This window comes from Budorcas taxicolor, chromosome 11, assembly GCF_023091745.1.
Source record: "Budorcas taxicolor isolate Tak-1 chromosome 11, Takin1.1, whole genome shotgun sequence".
Classification (NCBI taxonomy): Eukaryota; Metazoa; Chordata; class Mammalia; order Artiodactyla; family Bovidae; genus Budorcas; species Budorcas taxicolor.
Genome location: NC_068920.1, coordinates 54,414,680 through 54,436,976, shown reverse-complemented (window position 1 = coordinate 54,436,976; position 22,297 = coordinate 54,414,680). Strand labels below are relative to the sequence as shown.

The 22,297-nt window shown below is 38.6% G+C and overlaps 1 protein-coding gene across 1 annotated transcript in view; it reads right to left on the bottom strand.

Annotated features, from left to right (window-relative positions):
- Nucleotides 1-22,297, bottom strand: part of GFRAL (GDNF family receptor alpha like) — an 86,753-nt gene that overhangs the window by 5,466 nt on the left and 58,990 nt on the right. The window contains exons 7-8 of the mRNA XM_052648215.1: nucleotides 8,834-8,929; nucleotides 8,632-8,704 (exon numbers count right to left, since the gene is read on the bottom strand). Of these exons, the coding sequence (XP_052504175.1) occupies nucleotides 8,632-8,704; nucleotides 8,834-8,929 (169 nt within the window). The remainder of the gene's footprint in view (nucleotides 1-8,631; nucleotides 8,705-8,833; nucleotides 8,930-22,297) is intronic.

The following is a 22,297-nucleotide window of genomic DNA, read 5'->3' as shown; positions in this document are numbered from 1 at the left end:
TCAACTCTTCAGCACTCAGCCTTCTTCACAGTCCAACTCTCACATCCATACATGACCACAGGAAAAACCATAGCCTTGACTAGATGGACCTTAGTTGGCAAAGTAATGTCTCTGCTTTTGAATATGCTATCTAGGTTGGTCAAAACTTTTCTTCCAAGGAGTAAGCATCTTTTAATTTCATGGCTGCAGTCATCATCTGCAGTGATTCTGGAGCCCAAAAAAATAAAGTCTGACATGCAAAGAGTCAGACACAACTGAGTGACTGAACTGAACTGAACTGAACTGGCACGGTTTCCACTGTTTCCGCATCTATTTCCCATGAAGTGATGGGACCAGATCAGTTCTTATTAGACTAAGTCAATTCTGGCAATTTAAATTCCTGTATGTCCATATAAGTTTCCCCCTCAGTCAGGAAGCTTCCATAAAACACTTATCCTTCTCCATCAGAGGGTAGACAGAATGAAAACCACAATCACAGAAAACTAACCAATCTGATCACATGGACCAAAGCCTTGTCTAACTCAGTGAAACTATGAGCCATGACAAGTAGGGCTACCCAAGACAGATGGGTCATGGTGGAGAGTTCTGACAAAACATGGCCCACTGGAGAAGGGAATGGCAAACCACCTCAGTATTCTTGCCTTGAGAACACCATGAACAGTATGAAAAAGGCAAAAAGATATCACAATGAAAGATGAACTCAAGAGGTCAGTAGGTGCCCAATATGCTACTGGAGATCAGTGGAGAAATAACTCCAGAAAGAATGAAGAGATGGAGCCAAAAGGAAAAAACAACACCCAGTTGTGGATGTGACTGGTGATGGAAGTAAAGTCTGATGCTGTAAAAAGCAATATTACATAGGAACCTGGAATGTTAGGTCCATGAATCAAGGCAAATTGGAAGTGGTCAAACAGGAGATGGCAAGAGTGAATGTTGACATTTTACAAATCAGTGAACTAAAATGGACTGGAATGGGTGAATTCAACTCAGATGACCATTATATCTACTACTGTGGGCAAGAATCCCTTAGTAGAAATGGAGTAGCCATCATAGTAAACAAAAGAGTCCAAAATGCAGTACCTGGATGCAATCTCAAAGATGACAGAATGATCTTGTTTATTTCCAAGGCAAACCATTCAATATCACAGTAATCCAAGTCTATCCCCTGACCAGTAATGCTGAAGAAGCTGAAGTTGAATAGTTCTATGAAGACATACAAGACCTTCTAGAACTAACACCCCCCCAAAGATGTCCTTTTCATTATAGGGGATTGGAATGCAAAAGTAGGAAGTCAAGAGATACCTGGAGTAACAGGCAAATTTGGCCTTGGAGTACAAAACAAAGCACGTCAAAGACTAACAGAGTTTTTCCAAGAGAACACGGTGGTCATAACAAACCCTCTTCAAACAACACAAGAGATGACTCTACACATGGACATCACCAGATGGTCAACACAGAAATCATATTTATTATATTCTTTGCAGTCAAAGATGGAGAGGCTCTATACAGTCAGCAAAAACAAGACAGGGCTTACTGTGAGTCAGATCATGAACTCTTTTTTGCCAAATTCAGACTTAAATTGAAGAAAGTAGGGAAAACCACGACACCATTCAGATATGACCTAAATCAAATCCCTTATGGTTATACAGTGAAAGTGACAAATAGATTCAAAGGATTAGATCTGATAAAAAGAGTGCCTAAAGAACTATGGATGGAGGTTCATGACATTGTACAGGAGGCAGTGATCAAGACCATCCCAAAGAAAAAGCAATGCAAAAAGGCAAAATGGTTGTCTGAGGAGGCCTTACAAACAGCTATGAAAATAAGAGAAGTGAAAGGTAAATGAAAAAAGGAAAGATATATCCATTTGAATCCAAAGTTCCAAAGAATAACAAGGAGAGATAAGAAAGCCTTCCTCAGCAGTCAATGCAAAGAAATAGAGGAAAATAATAGAATGGGAAAGACTAGAGATCTCTTCAAGAAAATTAGAGATACCAAGGGAGCATTTCATGCAAAGGTGGGCTCAATAAAGGACAGAAATGGTAGGGACCTAACAGAAGCAGAAGATATTAAGAAGAGGTGGCAAGAATACACAGAAGAACTGTACAAAAAAGATCTTCATGATCCAAATAACCATGATAGTGTGATCACTCACCTAGAGCCAGACATCCTGGAATGTGAAGTCAAGTGGGCCTTAGGAAACATCACTCCAAACAAATCTAGTGGAGGTAATGGAATTCCAGTGGAGCTATTTCAAATCCCAGAAGATGATGCTGTGAAAGTGCTGCAGTCAATATGCCAGCAAATTTGGAAAACTCAGCAGTGGCCACAGGACTGGAAAAGGTCAATTTTCATTCAATCCCAAGGAAAGGCAATGGCAAAGAATGTTCAAACTACCCCACAATAACACTCATCTCACACGCTAGTAAAGTAATGCTCAAAATTTTCCAAGCCAGGTTTCAGCAGTACATGAACGGTGAAATTCCAGATGTTCAAGCTGGACTTAGAAAAGGCAGAGGAACCAGAGATCAATTTGCCAACATCTATGGGATCATCAAAAAAGCAAGAGAGTTCCAGAGAAACATCTATTTCTGCTTTATTGACTATGCAAAAGACTTTGGGTATGTGGATCACAATAAACTGTGTAATATTCTTAAAGAGATGGGAATACCAGACACCTGACCTGCCTCTTGAGAAATCTGTATGCAGGTCAGGAAGCAACAGTTAGACAGCTGGACATGAAACAACAGATTGGTTCCAAATTGGGAAAGGAGTAAGAGAAGGCTGTGTATCATCACCTTCCTTATTTAACTTATATGGAGAGTGCATAATGCAAAATACCTGGCTAGATGAAGTACAAGCTGGAATCAAGATTGCTGGGAGAAATATGGATAACTTTAGATATGCAGATGACACCACCCTTGGCAAAAAACGAAGAACTAAAGAGCCTCGTGATAAAAGTGAAAGAGGAGAGCGAAAAAGTTGGCTTAAAACTCAACCATCAGAAAACTAAGATCATGGCATCCAGTCCCATCACTACATGGCAAATAGATGGGGAAACAATGGAAACATTGAGAGATTTTATTTTTTGGGCTCCCAAATCACTGCATATGGTGACTGCAGCTATGAAATTAAAAGATGCTCGCTCCTTGGAAGAAAAGCCATGACCAACATAGACAGCATATTAAAAAGCAGAGACATTACTTTGCCGACAAATGTCCATTTAGTCAAAGCTATGGTTTTTTCCACTAGTCATGTATGGATGTGAGAGTTGAACTATAAAGAAAGTTGAGCCCCAAAGAACTGATGCTTTTGAACTGTGGTGTTGGAGGAGACTCTTGAGAGTTGCTTGGACTGAAAGGAGATCAAACAAGTCAATCTTAAAGGAAATCTGTCCTTAATATTCATTGGAAGGACTGATCCTGAAATTGAAACTCCAATACTTTGGTCACAGAATGGGAAGAACTGACTCATTTGAAAAGACCCTGATGTTGGGAAAGATTGAAGGTGGGAGGAGAAGGGGATGACAGAGAATGAGATGGTTGGATGGCATCACTGATTTGATGGACTTGAGTTTGAGAAAACTCCAGGAGTTGGTGATGGACAGGAAGGCCTGGTGTGTTGCAGTCCATGGGGTCACAAAGAGTCGGACACAACTGAGCAACTGAACTGAACTGATGTCCATATCTTCTTATGAAGCTTGACCTGTGCCAGTCATTCATTGACTATGAAAAGAGTGGAAAAGAAAAATTTGAATCCTAGAATTTGTCACTAAATCAACTGATCCTTGAGATGTTCTATTTTGGAACTCTTGATATAGGAACTGTTATGTATTCCTTATTGCTTAAGGCATTGTATTAGAGGGGTGTGTGTGTGCTAAGTCACTCCAATCATGTCAGACTCTTTGTGACCATATGGACCACAGCCTGCCAGGCTCTTCTGTCCATGGGATTTATTACAGGTAAAAGCATCTAATTACTAGACAAGTAATGTAAATTAATAAATGCAGTACTTCAGAGAAGATTATTTGAAGCAACTATTTCTTGGTTGTTTATGTGCAAAAGTGGCATAATTACAGCTGGGATGAGAAACTGGCAGTAGAGTCTAGGATTTAAGATGAAAGATTCTGAAATCTGCTCTATCGGTGTTCAATTACTAAATTTTTTGTTTACCACTGTGAGACTACAAGAAATTGCTTAATCTTTTTAACCCTCAGTTATTATTTCACATTCTATCCCCCACTCTTCTATATTCAAGACAAACATATTTCTAAAAACAACTTGATTTCCTCCCTCTGTTTTCTGGAGAACAGTCTGTTCTCAGGCTTTAGCAAGCCTGCATTAAATGGCAGTGACTGGGAGATGGAAAGTACTGTTTATCTTCTCTTATGTAACTAAGGGCAGGAGGAGAAGGGGATGACAGAGGATGAGATGGTTGGATGGCATCATCAACTCGATGGACATGGGTTTGGGTGGACTCTGGGAGTTGGTGATGGACAGGGAGGCCTGGCGTGCTGTGGTTCATGGGGTCGCAAAGAGTCAGACAGCGCTGAGCAACTGAACTGAACTGATGTAACTAAGAGAGTGAACAGCCTCTGGAATATGGAGAGCTCTTTGAAGGAGTTTTGTGACTCACTGAATATTATTCTTCACTGTTTGAAACGGTAAAGGCTGGCTTTTCCATTACTCCAGCTAAACACTGCCAAATGTTAATTTCAGGTTTAATTGAATGTAGACAATTTGATGGAGAAGGCATTGGGAACCCACTCCAGTACTCTTGCCTGGAAAATCCTATGGACAGAGGAGCCTGGTGGGCTCCAGTCCATGGGGTTGCTAAGAGCCAGGCACAACTGAGCGACTTCACATTCACTTTTCACTTTCGTGCATTGGAAAAGGAAATGGCAACCCACTCCAGTGTTCTTGCCTGGAGAATCCCAGGGACTGGGGAGCCTGGTGGGTTGCCATCTATGGGGTCGCACAGAGTCAGACACGACTGCAGCAACTTAGCAGCAGCAGACAATATGACCTGAAGTATAGTGAACAGAATAGATATGCTACCAAGCAGGTAGAAAATGTTTGACTTTTAATTGTAAGCATATCACTAAATATATGTTCTTGTTCTTGAATATTTGAACCTCTGTGTCACTACAGATAAAACAAGCTCATGTTTTTTCTTAGCAATGGGTAACAATGTGATTGTAGACAGTTGAACAGCACATATGTATCAAAAATTTAACAAATATCTTTTCCACAATTTTCTGTTCATAATTATATTCAGATGTCAAGTCAGGCCTAAAGTAGCAATATAGTAACAATACAGAAAGTAATAATTATCATGTTACTTTATATTGCAGAAGCTCAGTAAAAATTAGCATAGAAAAAATTAAATTTACAAATGAAATATGTCATTGAAATGCACATTGATTTTTTTCAACCAGTGTAGTTGCTTTATATCTTTTTGAACATGACATAAAGACATCAAGTTAAAAAGTTCAACAATATTCAAATTACAAAATCCAAAAATACAACTTATGATTTTTACAACTAATCATCTAATCAAGCATATTTAGAAACTTAAAGTCAATGCTAATGATCTGGTTGATGATTTGGGAATGAATATACAAATAAGAAATATACTGGATTTTTTGTTAACATTTTTATATTTGACAAGTTGATAGGCATTTATAAAATTGATCAGGAAAAAACCTGTTAACTCTAAAATGTTACATTATGAAACACAACCAAATACTCTCATATGGACTCAAATTTACTATTAAACATATCATGCAGACTGTAATTTAGAATAACAATTTTTGGCTTCAAGGATCATTCTGTGATTCTACACTGGCATCACAAAAGATATGACTATAAATTTATACTTGAATATTTTCTTGAGAAAAAACAAATCTAACATCATACCAATTACTATACCTTACATGAACATATTTGATGATCCAGGATCATTAAATCTGCCCTAACATTTTCTTTGATGATGGAAAGGATATTCTGTTGACTTGCTTTAACAAAGGTGATTGTTAATGAGCCATGACTCTTAATGAATCATGAGTCTGCCAGGTATTTGGGTTGGTGAAGGATCTCTTGTTTTGATTCAATATTCTGAAGGTTCTATACAAAAACAAAAGTAAAAGTCAACAATATGCCATTTTAAGGATTTTACAAATGTGTCTGTGCTTATATTTTTGGTTCGTTTCTGTGCCTGAAGAGGAAGATAATAAAATTTTTGAAAGCAAAGTTTAAAAAAAAAAATAGAGTATTCTAAGGTCTAAGTATCATGCATTTAACTATGTTCTCCAAGTAATAATTTTCAAAAAAAAAAAAAAGAGTCTTTTTTCTCACATATTTAAATTTTTAGTTATTGGCTTCATTGCAAAATTCTTTGAAGATTTAGAGCTGTTTTGATTTAGTATAACACAAAACAAATGCAAAAACCCTAAATCTTTACTGCATACAAACACGTGTTCACATGATTTGCCCATCAGGTAAGTGGCAAGCAGCCTGCTTTCATGAAGAAAGCACTATTGATCTCCAATGTGAGTTGACACAGGTATTGTGGTTACTGATGCTTCTGTTTCGTTTTATTCCTTCTTTCCATGATGGCTTTTACTTTTCTCTTTTTTTAACACTGGGTCTGGATCTTTCAGATCCATGTAAGGATCAATTTTAAATTGCACAGAAAGCAAGTTATAACTAAATGTAATATAAAATAATGACATAACATAGTTATAATATTATAATATAATACATAATCAGCTATATTATTAGTAACATTAATATTATAATTATTATATTGTTAATCATATAAGTAATAATAATATGAAATTTGTTTTTTAATACATATTACAGTCAACTCAAGATGACACTCATTGTCATCCAGTAAAGGAACATGGCTTTCTAATGCGGATAAGAAAAGAGAAGTTAACAGATGATACATAGGAAATTTTGCATAGTCATGGGTCTTATTTACCTGAAACACAAGAGTAATCTGTAAAAAAGCCCTGGGCCCAGGTGGCAGATGTGAATTTTATACTTTAAGTGCATGGCTAAAAAGTAAAGATTGAGGCCCTGTAAGGATTTTGCTAAACTGGAAAGTTTTTTATGCTTCTCTCCATCAGTCCTCTGTGATGGAAATCTAGGCAAGCCCAGTAACTGAACCATGCTTTCAAATATTCTAAACCAAACAAAGGAAAGTTTAATAAATTCCAAATGCTATTTCCCCCCCTTGAAATTGACTCTAATACTTTGGCCTTTAAACTGTATCTTGGAACTCAAAGAATATCTTTTCATACAAATACAACTTTTAAGGTCTTGAAGAAAAACAGTTTGGTATTGATATTGGTCAGCATCAAATGAAATGGTTAGAGGAGTTGGATCCAACAGGGGAATATGTTTAGCTGGGATTACATTTAAAAATAAGTAAGCTTGAGTGCCTGTAGATAGAGCATATTCTGATCATGTGCCCGACCCCTTGCTACCACCACATGCCTCCCCGTTAAGTCTTGCGCTTGGTCTCTCTGGTAATGGAGTTCTTGGAGTGTGAGGAGCCATGGTGTGCCAGCATCATCAAGTTTACTGAATCTGGTTCTCTGAGAATCATGAGATGAACGCCCACTGCCTCTGCTGCCCTCAGGCCTAATTTTACTGATAAATATATTTTAGGTGCATGTATATATATCATATATGCATGCACACACACTTAATATATATTTTTCATTAAAATTTAGGATAGTCAAATTATACAAAAATAAACACATTTTTATATATGAAGAATTCCATGGACTGCATAGTCCATAGGATCACAAAGAGCTGGACACGACTGAGTGACTTTCACTTTCACTTCATACACATTTGTACCATTAATAAGCAAATGAACATCACTGATATTTAAATACCAAATACTTTACTTATTATGGCTTATTATTTATTATTTTGTTATTATTTTAATTAAAAATAAGCAACTGAACACCACTTTATATCTCTTTGTAAAGGTTAAATAAGTGGAAAAATTTTAAACCCTGGACATTTAGACATCTACAACTGATATATCTTTAACCTAAGGTCTCACATTCACAGTGAAGGCAGCCGAGAAAGAGAAGACTTTGGAAAAAGTAAATTAAGTCAGGCAACAGGAATAAGTTCTTTTAAGGTGCCTGACGAGGCCTCATTTCATACCTCACTTAATAACTGTGTTATTCAAAAATAAGAATAAAACTCAGCTTATAAGAAATTAAAGACTATATCTTCAGGTAAATATAAAGTGTGTGAAATACACAACAGGTCCATTATGTGAGCAGATTAATCCTGCAAGGGATCTGAATAAGGAATGCAGCAAAGTTCCATTTGGATTTCGTAGGAAAACCGGGGAAAGATTGAGAGCCATTTCACTGGAAGAACGATGCATATGTGCTTATAAAATGCAGCGTGAATCATCCAGTGTGATCACACTTCCCTTACACATGAAGACAGGGTAACGTCCTCACAGACCCATCCCACGATTCCCGAGTCTTAAGGGAGGAGCACTGCTTCTCGGCCCTGCTGAGCTCTGCCGTTCTGGCGTGTGGCCTCACAGGGCTAGTCCCCTTACAGCCCCTCCCTCTGAGCTGCATCCACTTACCTCAGTTTGACCATCACCAGGAGAAGGATCCCGCAGGTGGCCGTCATGCATATGACAGCATAGATGACTTCTCCTAGAAGGAAAAGATGTTTTATGAAGTACTGGATTTTTACAGAGAATGAACACTAAAGATAATTTAGAGGGTGGATTTTTGGTATATGTGCTGCTGAAGCAAGCACCAGACGATGGATTTTTAACTGACCATTGAAGGGGGGATGAAATCCACTGAGAGTTATCTCCTTTGCATTATTTCCTTTTTGTAACGCAATGCCTTTGACCTTAGACGGGGTCAGATAATCTGAAAGAAAACAATGAAAATGAGGTGAAAGTATATCAAAGTCATGCATTATTTTTATCCCGTGGGTTGTAATTTGCTTTATAAGCAACAATTTATTTCTATGATGTTATTTTAATATAATATTGATATGATAGATTTGGGTAAATGGGGGAACACTTTTATTCAATTTTAACAGCCTTTTTCACCTTTAATCAAATAACTACATAATTGAAGTTGCTTTTTAAAAAATATTACTAGGGTAATGATTGTATTTTATAATATAGTTCATTTTACTTAATACATAGATTAGGGGAAAAAATACAATAATTTAAGGCTGCACATTGGGATACTGGAAAACATTCCTTCATTACAATAGTGATTGAGTACACATTTCCCCAAGACCCACTGTCTTTATGAATTTTTAGACCCTCAGGAGAGTCCCTAAACCAGTCACTCTGCTCAACTCTCTACCTAGACACTTCAATATCTGGTTTTGCTCATTCGCCTATTCTGTCTCCCTTTTAGAACCACTTCATTTTGTATTGGCTTTACATATTTTTGCCTTATTTAAGGGCTTTCCTATGGCTCAGATGGTAAAGAATCTGCCTGCAATGTGGGAGACCTGGATTCGATCCCTGGGTTGGGAAGATCCTTTGGTGCCAGGGTCCAGCCCCAGTGGATCCAGGGTATTCGAAGTGGAGACGGTGTCGGCGTCTGAGGAATTAATTGCTTAATTAAAGATATGGAGGAAGATTAGAAAGAAATAGTGTAGTAGGAAAATAAGTGGAGAAAAGAGGCTGAATAACTTGGTTTACGTGGAAAACCAATAAAGTCCAAGACAAGGAACTTGCACCGTCTACATAGGCCACCGGTGCCTGCTTGAATAGCGGAGGGTGCCCCGCCTTGGGCTCCCTCTTGCATGGGTCTTAGAATCCAGGGCACATAAGTAGACACGGTGAGCCTCCATGCTCCAGATGGGAATTCAGCCAGAACAGGGAGAAAAGAATGACATGGGGGAGCCAAGCATCGGTGCCAGACCCACAACTTTATTTTCAAAAGTAGCTTATATACCCCAAGTTGTACATAAAGAAATAATGGAATATGCAGAGTTATGCAGGGGCAGCAGTCCTGACCCTTATTGAGACCAGGCTTTCCTCTTGTATACCTTCCCGTATACAAAAGGTCTCAGGTGGTTTTGCATCAGCTTCTGGCCAGGGGGCCTGTTGACATTTTTATGGCTCTTTTCCTAGATAAATGTCTATCAACCAGAAAACTCTCTTTCCCTTGAAGTGTTTTTCCTTTAATCTGCATCACTCTCAAAGTACTAAATAAAGTTACATTCCTGTAGAACAAAGGTGCAGTGGGTTATAACAAAGAAAGTACTTAACTCAAAGATCTAATGTTGCTAATGCCAGGGCTACTGCCTGTTTTTTCTACATGCCAACTATACCTACAAATAAAAGATATGAAAATTTGGCAGCAAGTATTGGCTCAACAAATGAAACCCTTAATCAGTCCTATTCTAATGATTTTGACTCCTCGGAAGCCCCTACATTCCTAGGATTTTTTTTTTTTTAAGCTTCCTGTGCCTCTCGCGGTCAGGAGGCTGCAAACAATCACACGCATAGCTGTAAGAGTCTGGCAGGCAGGCTAGAAAGCCATCAGAGGGTTTTTGGATTGAAACACTCTTATTATGCCCAGGAGATTTATTATCTAAAAGCTCTAAATTAACTTTTTCCAGAAAAAGGTGGTGGGGGGACAGTCCCTTGTTAATGTCAGAAGAGTAGGTGGAAAGCATAACACAGTAAAGCAGGCAGACTCTGGTTTTGGGGGTAGATGCTCGGGAATTTCCAGGGGGACCCCTGAGGCTCGATCCCACCTTTGTGTATGCTGAGCCTCCTTCCTCATGACCTTGGCCACGGGTGGGTTCCTCACACTGGCTCCTGGCACTTTGGAGAAGGGCATAGCAACCCACTGCAATGTTCTTGCCTGGAGAATCCCATGGGCAGAGGAACCTGGCGGGCTACAGTCCATGGGGTCACAAAGAGTCAGGGGTCCTCTTGGCCAGTCTGTAGCTCTCTTCTTCTTGTCCATTGTGTCCTAAACGTATTCCACCCTCACTTCATAACTCATAAGACAAGAAGGTGCAAGCTTTGGACCTTTGGACTTAACTGAGCTCTGGTTTAGGTGATTTTATTGATAACTTTGAAGTGAAATCACCCCTAGTTTTGATTCAAGTTGACACAAACATATATGTCAAACATACCAATATCTAATTTCTTTAATGATAATGGTTAGGGTGGGTTTTAAGGCTTAAAAAAATAAAGAAAGAAAAGAAAAACAAAGGAAACTGAGGTAGAGCCTCCACTTGAGAGAGAGTTTGCTATCTTCTGTTACAGATGTTTCACACATTTTGAGACATGGAAGTCTGAGTGGATAGATTTTTTTGCAGAAGTGAGTGTATCAAATAAACAGGGTATTGCATCCAATGACAACAGACTCTGAGTGGGAAAGGAGAAAAGGCATGCTAACCAAAAGTCCCATTTAGTCCTCACTCTGACCAGGACTGATGCTGTCAGGAGCCAGCTCCTCGGAGCCAAGGTGTGAGGTCCACCCTGAATACTTGGTAGAAATCACAGGAACCAGACTGTTTGAGATCAGTAATAAAATGATCAGGGTGTGTGAAGGAGAAGCAGCCTAATATAAGAGCTAGAAAGGTACCTGAGAATTTTGTCACTGAAAACTCATTCTCAAGGAGTTAAGACATTAGCACATAGTTTAGACATTAACAGTTAAGACATTTTTAGCTCAAGATAGTTTTAATCCCCAACTCACCTATCAGATTATCACATATTTATGGAAGTCTGACCTTAGGAAGTGAAAAATCAACCTCTTCTGAATGTAAGTGCAATAGAAGTAGAGCTTTTGATTTTTTTTCACTTTTGTGGTTATAAAATAATTCTGTTATTCACTAGAAACTCAGAATGGAAAAATTGAGCTATTTTGATTTTTTTTTAATAACAGTTGTGTTTTTTGGGGAAGAAATAATTTCAATCAAGTTAAACATACAGATGTTTAGTGAACTAAGTGATCATAATTAAATTTTATATTTAAGTAAATTGGAATGTTAAGCATACATTATTTTGCTTCTCCTTTAAATTCTATGGTGTTTTGTGATTTTCCAGGCAAGAATACTGGAATGGGTTGCCATTTCCTTCTCCAGGAGATCTTCCTGACCCAGGGATTGAACCTGGGTCTCCTGTCTGCCTTATAGGCAGACGCTTTACCGTCTGAGCCACCAAGGAAGATAGGTGATCATAATTAAATTTTGTATTTAAGTAAATTGGAATATTATTTTGCTTCTCTTTTAAATTCTATGGTGTTTTGTGACATTTTAGGTGATTCATTAACTAAATGTAAATGTATGTAATGTACATTGGCTGATTATTCAAATGATGCTATGGTTTTCCTTTATGAAATTCTACCCCTCAATACATGTTGCCTAGTTAGGTATTACAATTCATCTTTATATTAGAAAAAAAGGTAGGATTTTGACTAATCAGGCTATCTTTTAGATATATAACAGCCTAAGGTAATTGTTAAACAGCCTAAGCCTTACCTAGTAAGGCTTAGAAAGAATTGTCTCATTCACTAAATTTCTCTCACATGGAACTCATTAACAAAGTTATAATAGATCAATGACAGAAATGCTAGCTAATGATCCCAGTGAAAATTTTAATGTGACTAGCAGTCACTCCACAATCTTAAATATTGTACCCTAGGAGAATACCAAGTATCAGTTAGAAGAGATTAATGTTACAGAGGGTTTCTTGGCTACTGAAGCCCATTGGAGATTGTCCCCCACCTTTTATAAACAGTGAGGCTTACTGTGTTTTATAACCATGAAATTAAAGTCGGCAGAGTTAATAACCGACCTCAGTCCCACACCATCTGCTATATTTATAGATAAACATTGTCTGTGACTTGTTTATCTTAACTCCTACCCTAGAGGAATTAGATACTATTATGAACTATATTGTAAAATCCCTGTACATTTGATGGGAAATCAAGATTAATTTCAGCCTTACAGTAAGAACAAATTTAAATAGTATTCTCCCCAAATGAGCTACAGAGATGGGCTCATTTCTCTATTTTTTTTTTCCCAAAAATCTTGCACAGCAGTGGCTGAGAGCTGACGCAGACCAAACCTCTACTTTGTATAATTTATATGAAGTAGTAAATGCATTGTAAAAAATGTGGCAGATCAGACACAAAGTCATGATTTAAAAACAAATGTCAGAGTTCTTGAGACAAATTAACTTGAGTACAAACTACAGATTTGTCAACCTTTAATTAAAGCATAACCCAGAAGACTCTGATTGGGAGAAAAATCTGATGAAAGGAACATTTTCATAGAATAATTTTTAAAATATATTAATGTATCTGTCTTTTTGAAATGGAAGCACAGTTGATTTACAATGTTGTGATGGTTTCAGGTGTACAGAAATGTGATTCAGTTTTATATGTATATTTATATATTTCATGTTGGTGTATGACAGAAGCTAACAGTATTGTATTTATCCTTAATTAAAACTTAATAAATATTATATATATATATATACATACATATGTATATATACATTATTTTTTGGAGAAGGAAATGGCAACCCACTCCAGTACTCTTGCCTGGAGAATCCCATGGACAAAGGAGACTGGCAGGCTACAGTTCATGGGATCACAAGAGTAGGACACGACTTAGCACTATCTACATTACTTTTAGATTCTTTTCCATTGTAGGTTATTACAAGATATTGAATATAGTTCCCTGTGCTATACAGTAGGTCCTTGTTAGTTATCTATTTTATATATAGCAGTATATACATGTTAATCCCAAACTCTGGATTCATTCCTATTAATGAATCCCATGGCATAGTTAAAATTCTATTGTCTTTTTTCTAAGTTTAAATAAATACCAATACCATAACAACATCTTGTTGAGAAGGAAAATTAAAGGATACCCTTCTTGTGTATCCTAGGCCTGGTGTTATTTCTAATTTGGTCAATATTGTCTCACCTGAAGGTATGTTAATTCCCAACTTAGAAATGAGTTTTTAATTGCTTCACCTAATGATCAGAATTGAGGTTCCATACATCATGGACTCTTTCAATTATCAGTGTATGAAAACCTCCTTCTAAAGTGGATCAAAGGGGCATTGCTGCTGGGAGAAGGGAAAATATATCAGCAGCTACAAATCTGAAAAGCCTATACATTATTAGTAGGCTAAATCAAGATTTAAACACCTAACATGGATATAACACTATTGCTATTAAAATGTATGCCTCTAAACTAAACCAACTAAGTAATAAGCTTTCCTTAAGCAGGAAGCAACAGTTAGAACTGGGCGTGGAACAACAGACTGGTTGCAAATAGGAAAAGGAATATGTCAAGGCTGTATATTGTCACCCTGCTTATTTAACTTATATGCAGAGTACATCACGAAAAATGCTGGGCTGGAAGAAGCACAAGCTGGAATCAAGATTGCCGGGAGAAATATCAATAACCTCAGATATGCAGATGACACCACCCTTATGGCAGAAAGTGAAGAGGAACTAAAAAGCCTCTTGATGAAAGTGAAAGAGGAGAGTGAAAAAGTTGGCTTAAAGCTCAACATTCAGAAAACGAAGATCATGACATCTAGTCCCATCACCTCATGGGAAATAGATGGGGAAACAGTGGAAACAGTGGCAGACTTTATTTTTGGGGGCTCCAAAATCACTGCAGATGGTGACTGCAGCCATGAAATTAAAAGACGCTTACTCCTTGGAAGAGAAGTTATGACCAACCTAGACAGCATATTAAAAAGCAGAGACATTACTTTACTGACTAAGGTCTGTCTAGTCAAGGCTACGGTTTTTCCAGTGGTCATGTATGGATGTGAGAGTTGGACTGTGAAGAAGGCAGAGCACCGAAGAATTGATGCGTTTGAACTGTGGTGTTGAAGACTCTTGAGAGTCCCTTGGACTGCAAGGAGATCCAACCAGTCCATTCTGAAGGAGATCTGTCCTGGGATTTCTTTGGAGGGAATGATGCTGAAACTCCAGTACTTTGGCCACCTCATGCGAAGAGTTGACTCATTGGAAAAGACTCTGATGCTGGGAGGGATTGGGGGCAGGAGGAGAAGGGGACGACAGAGAATGAGATGGCTGGATGGCATCACTGACTCGATGGACATGAGTCTGATTGAACTCCGGAAGTTGGTGATGGACAGGGAGGCCTGACATGCTGCGATTCAGGGGGTTGCAAACAGTCGGACACGACTGAGCAACTGAACTGAACTGAACTGAAGTGGTTGTAACAGGAATCAGCAAGGCATATTCTTTTGTTTAATTCATAAACTTCAAAGAAAAGTATGTCAGGTTTATCTTCTCCCACTGTGGCTAAACTCTTCGTAGTTGCCAGGGGCTGGAGTGACATGGAAACTTGTTATTTGTCAATGGATGTAAGATTTCAGTTATGCAAAATGAATGAGTCTAGGAATCTATTGTATACCATAGGGCCTATTGTTAACAATGCTTACAGTGTTCCTGAAAGAGTAGGTCTTAGTTACCCATTGCTGATCAGTCCCCTTCTTAGATCACAAAAGGACTTGTGTAACTCAATGAAGCTATGAGTCACGCCGTGCAGAGCCACCCAAAACAGATTGGTCATAGAGTGTTCTGACAAAAGGTGATCCACTGGAAGAGGGAACAAACCACCCCAGGATACTTGCCGTGAGAACCTCATGAACTGAATAAAAGATCAAAAAGGTATGACACCAAAAGACGAGTCCCCCAGGTCTGAAGGTGTCCAACACGCTACTGGGGAAGAGTGGAGGAGAATTAGCAATAGTCCCAGAATGAATGAAGTGGCTTAGTCAAAGTGGATATGACACTCAGTTGTGGACATGTCTGGTGATGAAGGTAAAATCCAATCCGGCAAAGAACAGTATTGCATAGGAAACTGAAATGTTAGATCCACGAATCAAGGAAAATTGGATGTGGTCAAATAGGAGATGATAAGAATAAACATCGCCATCCTAGGAATCAGTGAACTAAGATGGACGGGAATGTGTGAATTTAATTCAGATGACCATTATATCTACTACTGTGGGCAAGAATCCCATAGAAGAAACTGAGTAGCCCCCATAATCAACAAAAGAGTCCTAAATACAGTACTTGGGTGCAACCTCAAAAATGACAGAATGATCTCAGTTTGTTTCCAAGGCAAGCCATTCAACACCACAGAAATCCAAGTCATGCCCCTCCCATGGACGCCAAAGAAACTGAAGTTGATCAGTTCTATGAAGACCTAGAAGACCTCCCAAAACTAACGCCTAACAAAAGATGTCCTATTCATCATTGGGGATTGGAATGCAAAAGTAGGAAGTCAAGATATATCTGGAACAACAGGCAAGTTTGGCCTTGGAGAACAAAATCCAGTGGGGCAAAGTTTAACTGAATTCTGCCAATACAATGCACGAGTCATAGAAAATACCCCTTTTCAATAACACAAGAGACTTTATACCCAGACATCACCAAATGGTCAACACCAAAATCAAATTGATCCCATTCTTTGTAGGCAAAGATGGAGAAGCTGTATACAGTCAGCAAAAACAAAAGCTAGAGGTGACAGTGGCTCAGAGCATCAGCTTCTCGTAGCAAAATTCAGGCTTAAATTAAAGAAAAATGGGAAAAACAATGGGCCAGCAAGGTAAGACTTGCATCCTGTATGAATTCAAAGTAGAGGCAATGAACAGATTCAAGGGACTAGATCTAGTTAACAGTGTGCTTGAAGAACTATGGACAGAGATCTGTACAGGAGGTGGTGAACAAAACCATCCCAGAAAAAAAGAAAAGAAAAGACAATGCGGTTACCTGAGGTGGCTTTACAAATAGTGGAAGAAGGAAGAGAAGTGAAAAGCAAGGGAGAGAGAGAAAGTTACATCCAATTAAACCCAGAGTTCCAAAAAATAAACTAAGAGAGACAAGAAGGCCTTCTTCAATGAACAATCCTTAATAATAGAAGAAAACAATGAAAGGGGAAAGGCTAGAGAGCTCTTTAGGAAAATTAGAAACATCATGGGAGCATTCTGCAGAAAGAAGTGCACAGTAAAGGATAAAAATGGTGGAGACCTAGTAGACACTGAAGAGATCAAGAGCAGATGGAAAGAGTACATGGAAGAACTGTATAAAAAAGATCTCAATGAACGGTATTGCTGTGATGGAGTGGTTAGTCATCCAGGGCCAGACATTCTGAAGGGTGAAGTCAAATGGGCCTTAGGAAGCACTGCTGTTAATAAAGCTAGGCGATGTGATGAAATTCCAGCAGAACTATTCAAATCCCTGAAGGACAATGCCATCTAGGTTTTACATTCATTATGTCAGCAAATCTGGAAGACCCAGCAGTGGCCACAGGACCAGAGAAGGTCAATCCTCATCCCATTTCCCAAGAAGGGTAGTACCAAAGAATGTGCTAACCATCAGACAATTGCACTCATCTCCCATGCTAGTAAGGTCATGCTTAAAATCTTGCATTCTAGCTTCAGCATTATGCAAACCAAGAACTTCCAGATGTCCAAGCTGGGTTTAGAAAAGGAAGAGAAATTAGAGATCAGATTGTCAACATTTGCTGGATTATAGAGAAAGCAAGGGAATTTTGGTTAAACATCTATCTGTTTCATAGACTACGCTAAAGCCTTTGACTGTGTGGATCATGACAAACTGTGGAAAGCTCTTAGATAGATGGGAATACCAGACCATCTTAGCTGTCTCCTGAGAAATCTTGGATGCAGGTCAAGGAGCAACAGTTAGAACCCTGTAGGGAACAACTGATTGGTTCAAGATTGAGAAAGAAGTGCGACAGGGCTGTCTGCTGTCACCCTGTTTGTGTAACCTACACACTGAGAAAATCATGAGAAATGCTGGGCTGAATGAGTTACAAGCTGGAATCAAGATAGGTGGAGAAACATCAGCAACCTCAGATATGTGGATACCACTCTAATGCAGAAAGTGAAGAGGAACTAATGAGCCTCCTGGTGAGGGTGAAGGAGGAGAGTGAAAGAGCCAGCTTAAGACTAGATATTTAAAAAACCAAGATCATGGCATCTGGCGCCAGTACTGAATGGAAAATAGAAGGGGAAATTTGGAAGTACTGACAGATTTCCTCTTCTTGAGCTTCAGAATCACTGCAGAAAGTAATTGCAGCCATGAAATCAGAAGACAATTGCTTTTTGGCAAGAAAGCAATGACAAACCTAGATAGCATGTTGAAAAACAGAGACATTACTCTTCCAACAAAAGTCCGTACTGTCAAGGCTATGGTCTTCCCAGTGGTCATGTATGGTTGTGAGATCTGGACTATTAAGAAGGTAGAAAGCCAAAGAATTGATGCCTTTGGACTATGGTGCTGGAGAAGACTCCTGAAAGTCCCTTGGACTGCAAGGACATCAAACCAGTCAATCTTAAAGGAGATAAACCCTGAATATTCACTGGAAGGACTGATGCTAAAGCTCCATTATTTTGGTCATCTGATGTGAACAGCCAACTCACTGGAAAATTCACTGATTCTGGGAAAAGAAGAGAAGAGGGCATCAGAGGATGGGATGGCTGGACGGCCTCTGATGCAATGGACATGGACTTGGACAAACTCTGGAAATGGTGAGGGACCGGAAGGCCAGGCGTGCTGCAGTCCATGGGATCACAAAGAGTCTGACACAACTGGTCGACTCAACAACAACAACAACAAGATCTTAGGTTTAATGTTCAAAATGGTGCCAAATGAAAGTTCGTGTACCTGATGCACAGTAATGGCAAACAAACCAAAACATCAGAATTTAAAACACAGAAAATTTTACTGCAGAACCCAGAAAGGAGAACAGGTGGCTTATGCTCAATATACCCCACAATCCCTGTAGGGAAGTGTTTTTAAAGGCCAGGTGAAGGGAGAGGTCACAGGGTATGTGATTAGCTTGTGCACAGTTCTCTGATTGGTTGATATTGAGTTAGCTGGGCAGTTCACGTCATCAATCCTTAGGCACCAGAAGGTCCAGACTACATGCTCATGGTCATCAAGTAGTTAATTTCTTTGATTTGGTGGTGGTTTTAGCATCTGAAAAACTCAGAAAATATGCGTCAGATGTTAGGAGCTAAAGAAGGGGATCTGCCCCAGGAAAGGCTCCCAAGGTCCTGCTTGTTTACATTATCACACAAAATAAAAGGAATTCCATGATGATCCAGTGGTGAAGTCTCCATGCTTCCCATGCAGGGGGTGCAAGTTCAGTCCCTGGTGGGGGAACTAAGATCCCTTCTGCCATGCAGCTTGGGCCAAACAAATAATAATCATAGAGAACAGCAGAAAACCTTAGAGGTAATGGATATGCTTGTGATACAGATTATGGTGATGGTTTTACGGTGTCTTCGATATCTTCAAACTCATCAAACTGTTTGCATTAAACATGTATAGCTTTCTGTATGTCAAACCCAGGACACATATAAATGAATTAATAAACCTTTAAGACGTGGAATAGGAAATGGCAACCCTCTCCAGTATCCTTGCCTGGAAAATTTCACGGACAGAGGAGCCTGGTAGGCTACAGTCCATGGGGTCATGAAGAGTTGGACTCAGCTGAGTGACTGAGCACACACACCTTCAAGAACATTTGCCTTGATCCTTGCCATGAGCCAGAAGTTCAGTGTGAGACAACGACTACATTGACAAGCCTGGCAACTGCTTTTGTATCCATGATTGAATGATGGTAGTGTTCACACATCGAGTGGATTTGCTGTGATTAGCGTGAGTTTCAACTGCACTACTAAGATATCTCAAATATTCACACTTCTTTAATAGTTTCTGCAAATAATGAAATAGTCACTGAGAAATGGCTTTTGAAATGCCAATTATACTATTTCTGATAACTAACACTAGATTTGATCAACATCGTGTTAGAAAGCTATGATTTTATAAGTTGAAACTAAAACAAAAGTCTGTCATCTGCAGTTTGGGGCTCATACAACATGACTCTAAAGATAGAGATTGAAAATAGGAATAGAATATATCTGTAAAGGGTTTCCCAGGAGGCACTAGTGGGAAAGAACCTGCCTGCCAATGCAGGAGACATAAGAGACATAGGTTCAGAATCAGTCCCTGGGTCAGGAAGATCCCCTGGAGAAGGGCATGGGAACCTACTCTAGTACTCTTGCCTGGAGAATCCATAGACAGAGGAGCCTGGTGAGCTACAGTCCATAAGGTCGCAAAGAGTCAGACATAACTGAAGTGACATGCTTACATGAATATATCTGTAAATACACAAATTTCCAGGTAGGACAGAATTACAAAATTTGGTGGGACTTAGACTATTTTAGTCAAAAGTTCTGCAGTGATGCATTCTGCCTCATTCTTGACTGTCATCACCATCTCAGGAATGAGCCATTTAATACTTTCTACTCTTCCAGTTCGTAACTTTCAGACTGCTCCTTTATCAACTCAAGGTGAGGAACCTACTTTCCTTCTTTGGCATTGCTGCTAGTTTCTGTCCCCTGCGTGCATATCTGTGTTTGTGGGGAGAAAGAGAGAGTGAGAAATCACACTCTAAGCAGGCCACATACACTCATGCTTTTCAAACATTAATACGAATCTCTGTATATCTTAAAATGCCAGTTTGGATTCAGTAGATCTGGGATAATGCAGAGATTCTGAATCTCTTAAAACTTCCTCGGTGCTGCTGCTGCTTCTTCTGGCAAATATAGTATAATATAATATATATATATATTCATATATCTGTACATAGAATGGGAGAAGGCAATGGCACCCCACTCCAGTACTGTTGTCTGGAAAATCCCATGGACAGAGGAGCCTAGTAGGCTGCAGTCCATGGGGTCACTAAGAGTCGGACACGACTGAGCAACTTCACTTTCACTTTTCACTTTCATGTATTGGAGGAGGAAATGGCAACCCACTCCAGTGTTCTTGCCTGGAGAATCCCAAGGACAGATAAGCCTGGTGGGCTGCCGTTATGGGGTCGCACAGAGTCGGACATGACTGAAGCGACTTAGCAGCAGCAGCAGCAGTGAGTAGAATGGGAGAGAATGTGCATGTACATACTTATGCAACATACAAAGTGCTTCACTTCCATGTGTATGGCTTAATATCAGTACTTTACAAGGCACTTTGATAGACACTGTTTAAATTTTAGAACAACTAGCCACACAGGAAATATTAGCTTGCCTTAAAGGAACTCAGACTCAGAATAGTTGCCCAAGATCACAGAGTCGATGAATACTGAAAACGTGATTTGTGGAAAAAAGTTTGTTATCAATTATATATTTTAAAAACCTCATGGAGACTACAAAAGCATGTAAAACAGCTTTTTCCAATGTAGCAGCTAACTGGATTAGAAAATTGATTTTAAAAAAAGGAAACAGATCTGGAAAATAATAAAGATCAATTGAATCTGATAGTGCTGTACAATAAGAAACATTTAGTAATATGTGATCACAAATATCTGTGGTTATGTCTATAAGTTTGAGTCTTAAAGTGGAAAAAAGTACATGTATATATATATATTTCTGTTGCCAAAATTCACAATAGAAGACATAAAATCTAATAAAATATCTCATATATAGCTGTAGGATTTTTCAATGTCTTGCACATACCTTTGAGATATGTTCATCATTTTCAAGGTCATCAAATAAATCACCACTTTAACTTTGACATTTAACAGAAATATGGAAAAAAATGAATGCCATAATTTTCAAGGTGGTTATCTTAGATTTTGATATCAATAGAGTATTTCTGTTTTTACAGATGTCGAGTTAGGACCATATGTAAAACTTTCCAGAATATTCACCAGGCAAAGGGCATACAAAGAATAATACACAAAAGCTCAGTGTAACTATTTAAAATCAGACTTGGCTATTTTTTTGCTTGCTTTAGTATACATCTACATCAATACAACCTGAGTCTCAGATAAAAAATATAAAGCAACCCCATGGTTTAAATCTGTCAATATCTGGAATGAGTTTAATAGAACAAAATATGTTTCCAAAGTTGAACGTTTTCAAGTAAATTTTATCTTGAATTATATAAATACAAGGAGATCTTGTAATAAGCCAAATGTAAGCTAAGAATAGAAATAACTTACACTATACCTTATCAATTGTATAAATTTATGTTTTCATATATGGAGGATTTTAATGTACAGAATTCTTTAATGAAAAAGTATATGTGATAATGCCATTAATTGTCCAGATAGCTTTCTGATGTCTTCATTTGGAATTAACTGATTCACTAGTATCTACCCTTTTGGAACTGTATAAGACTGTGCCTGCCTGGGGTACACAATGTTTCCATATG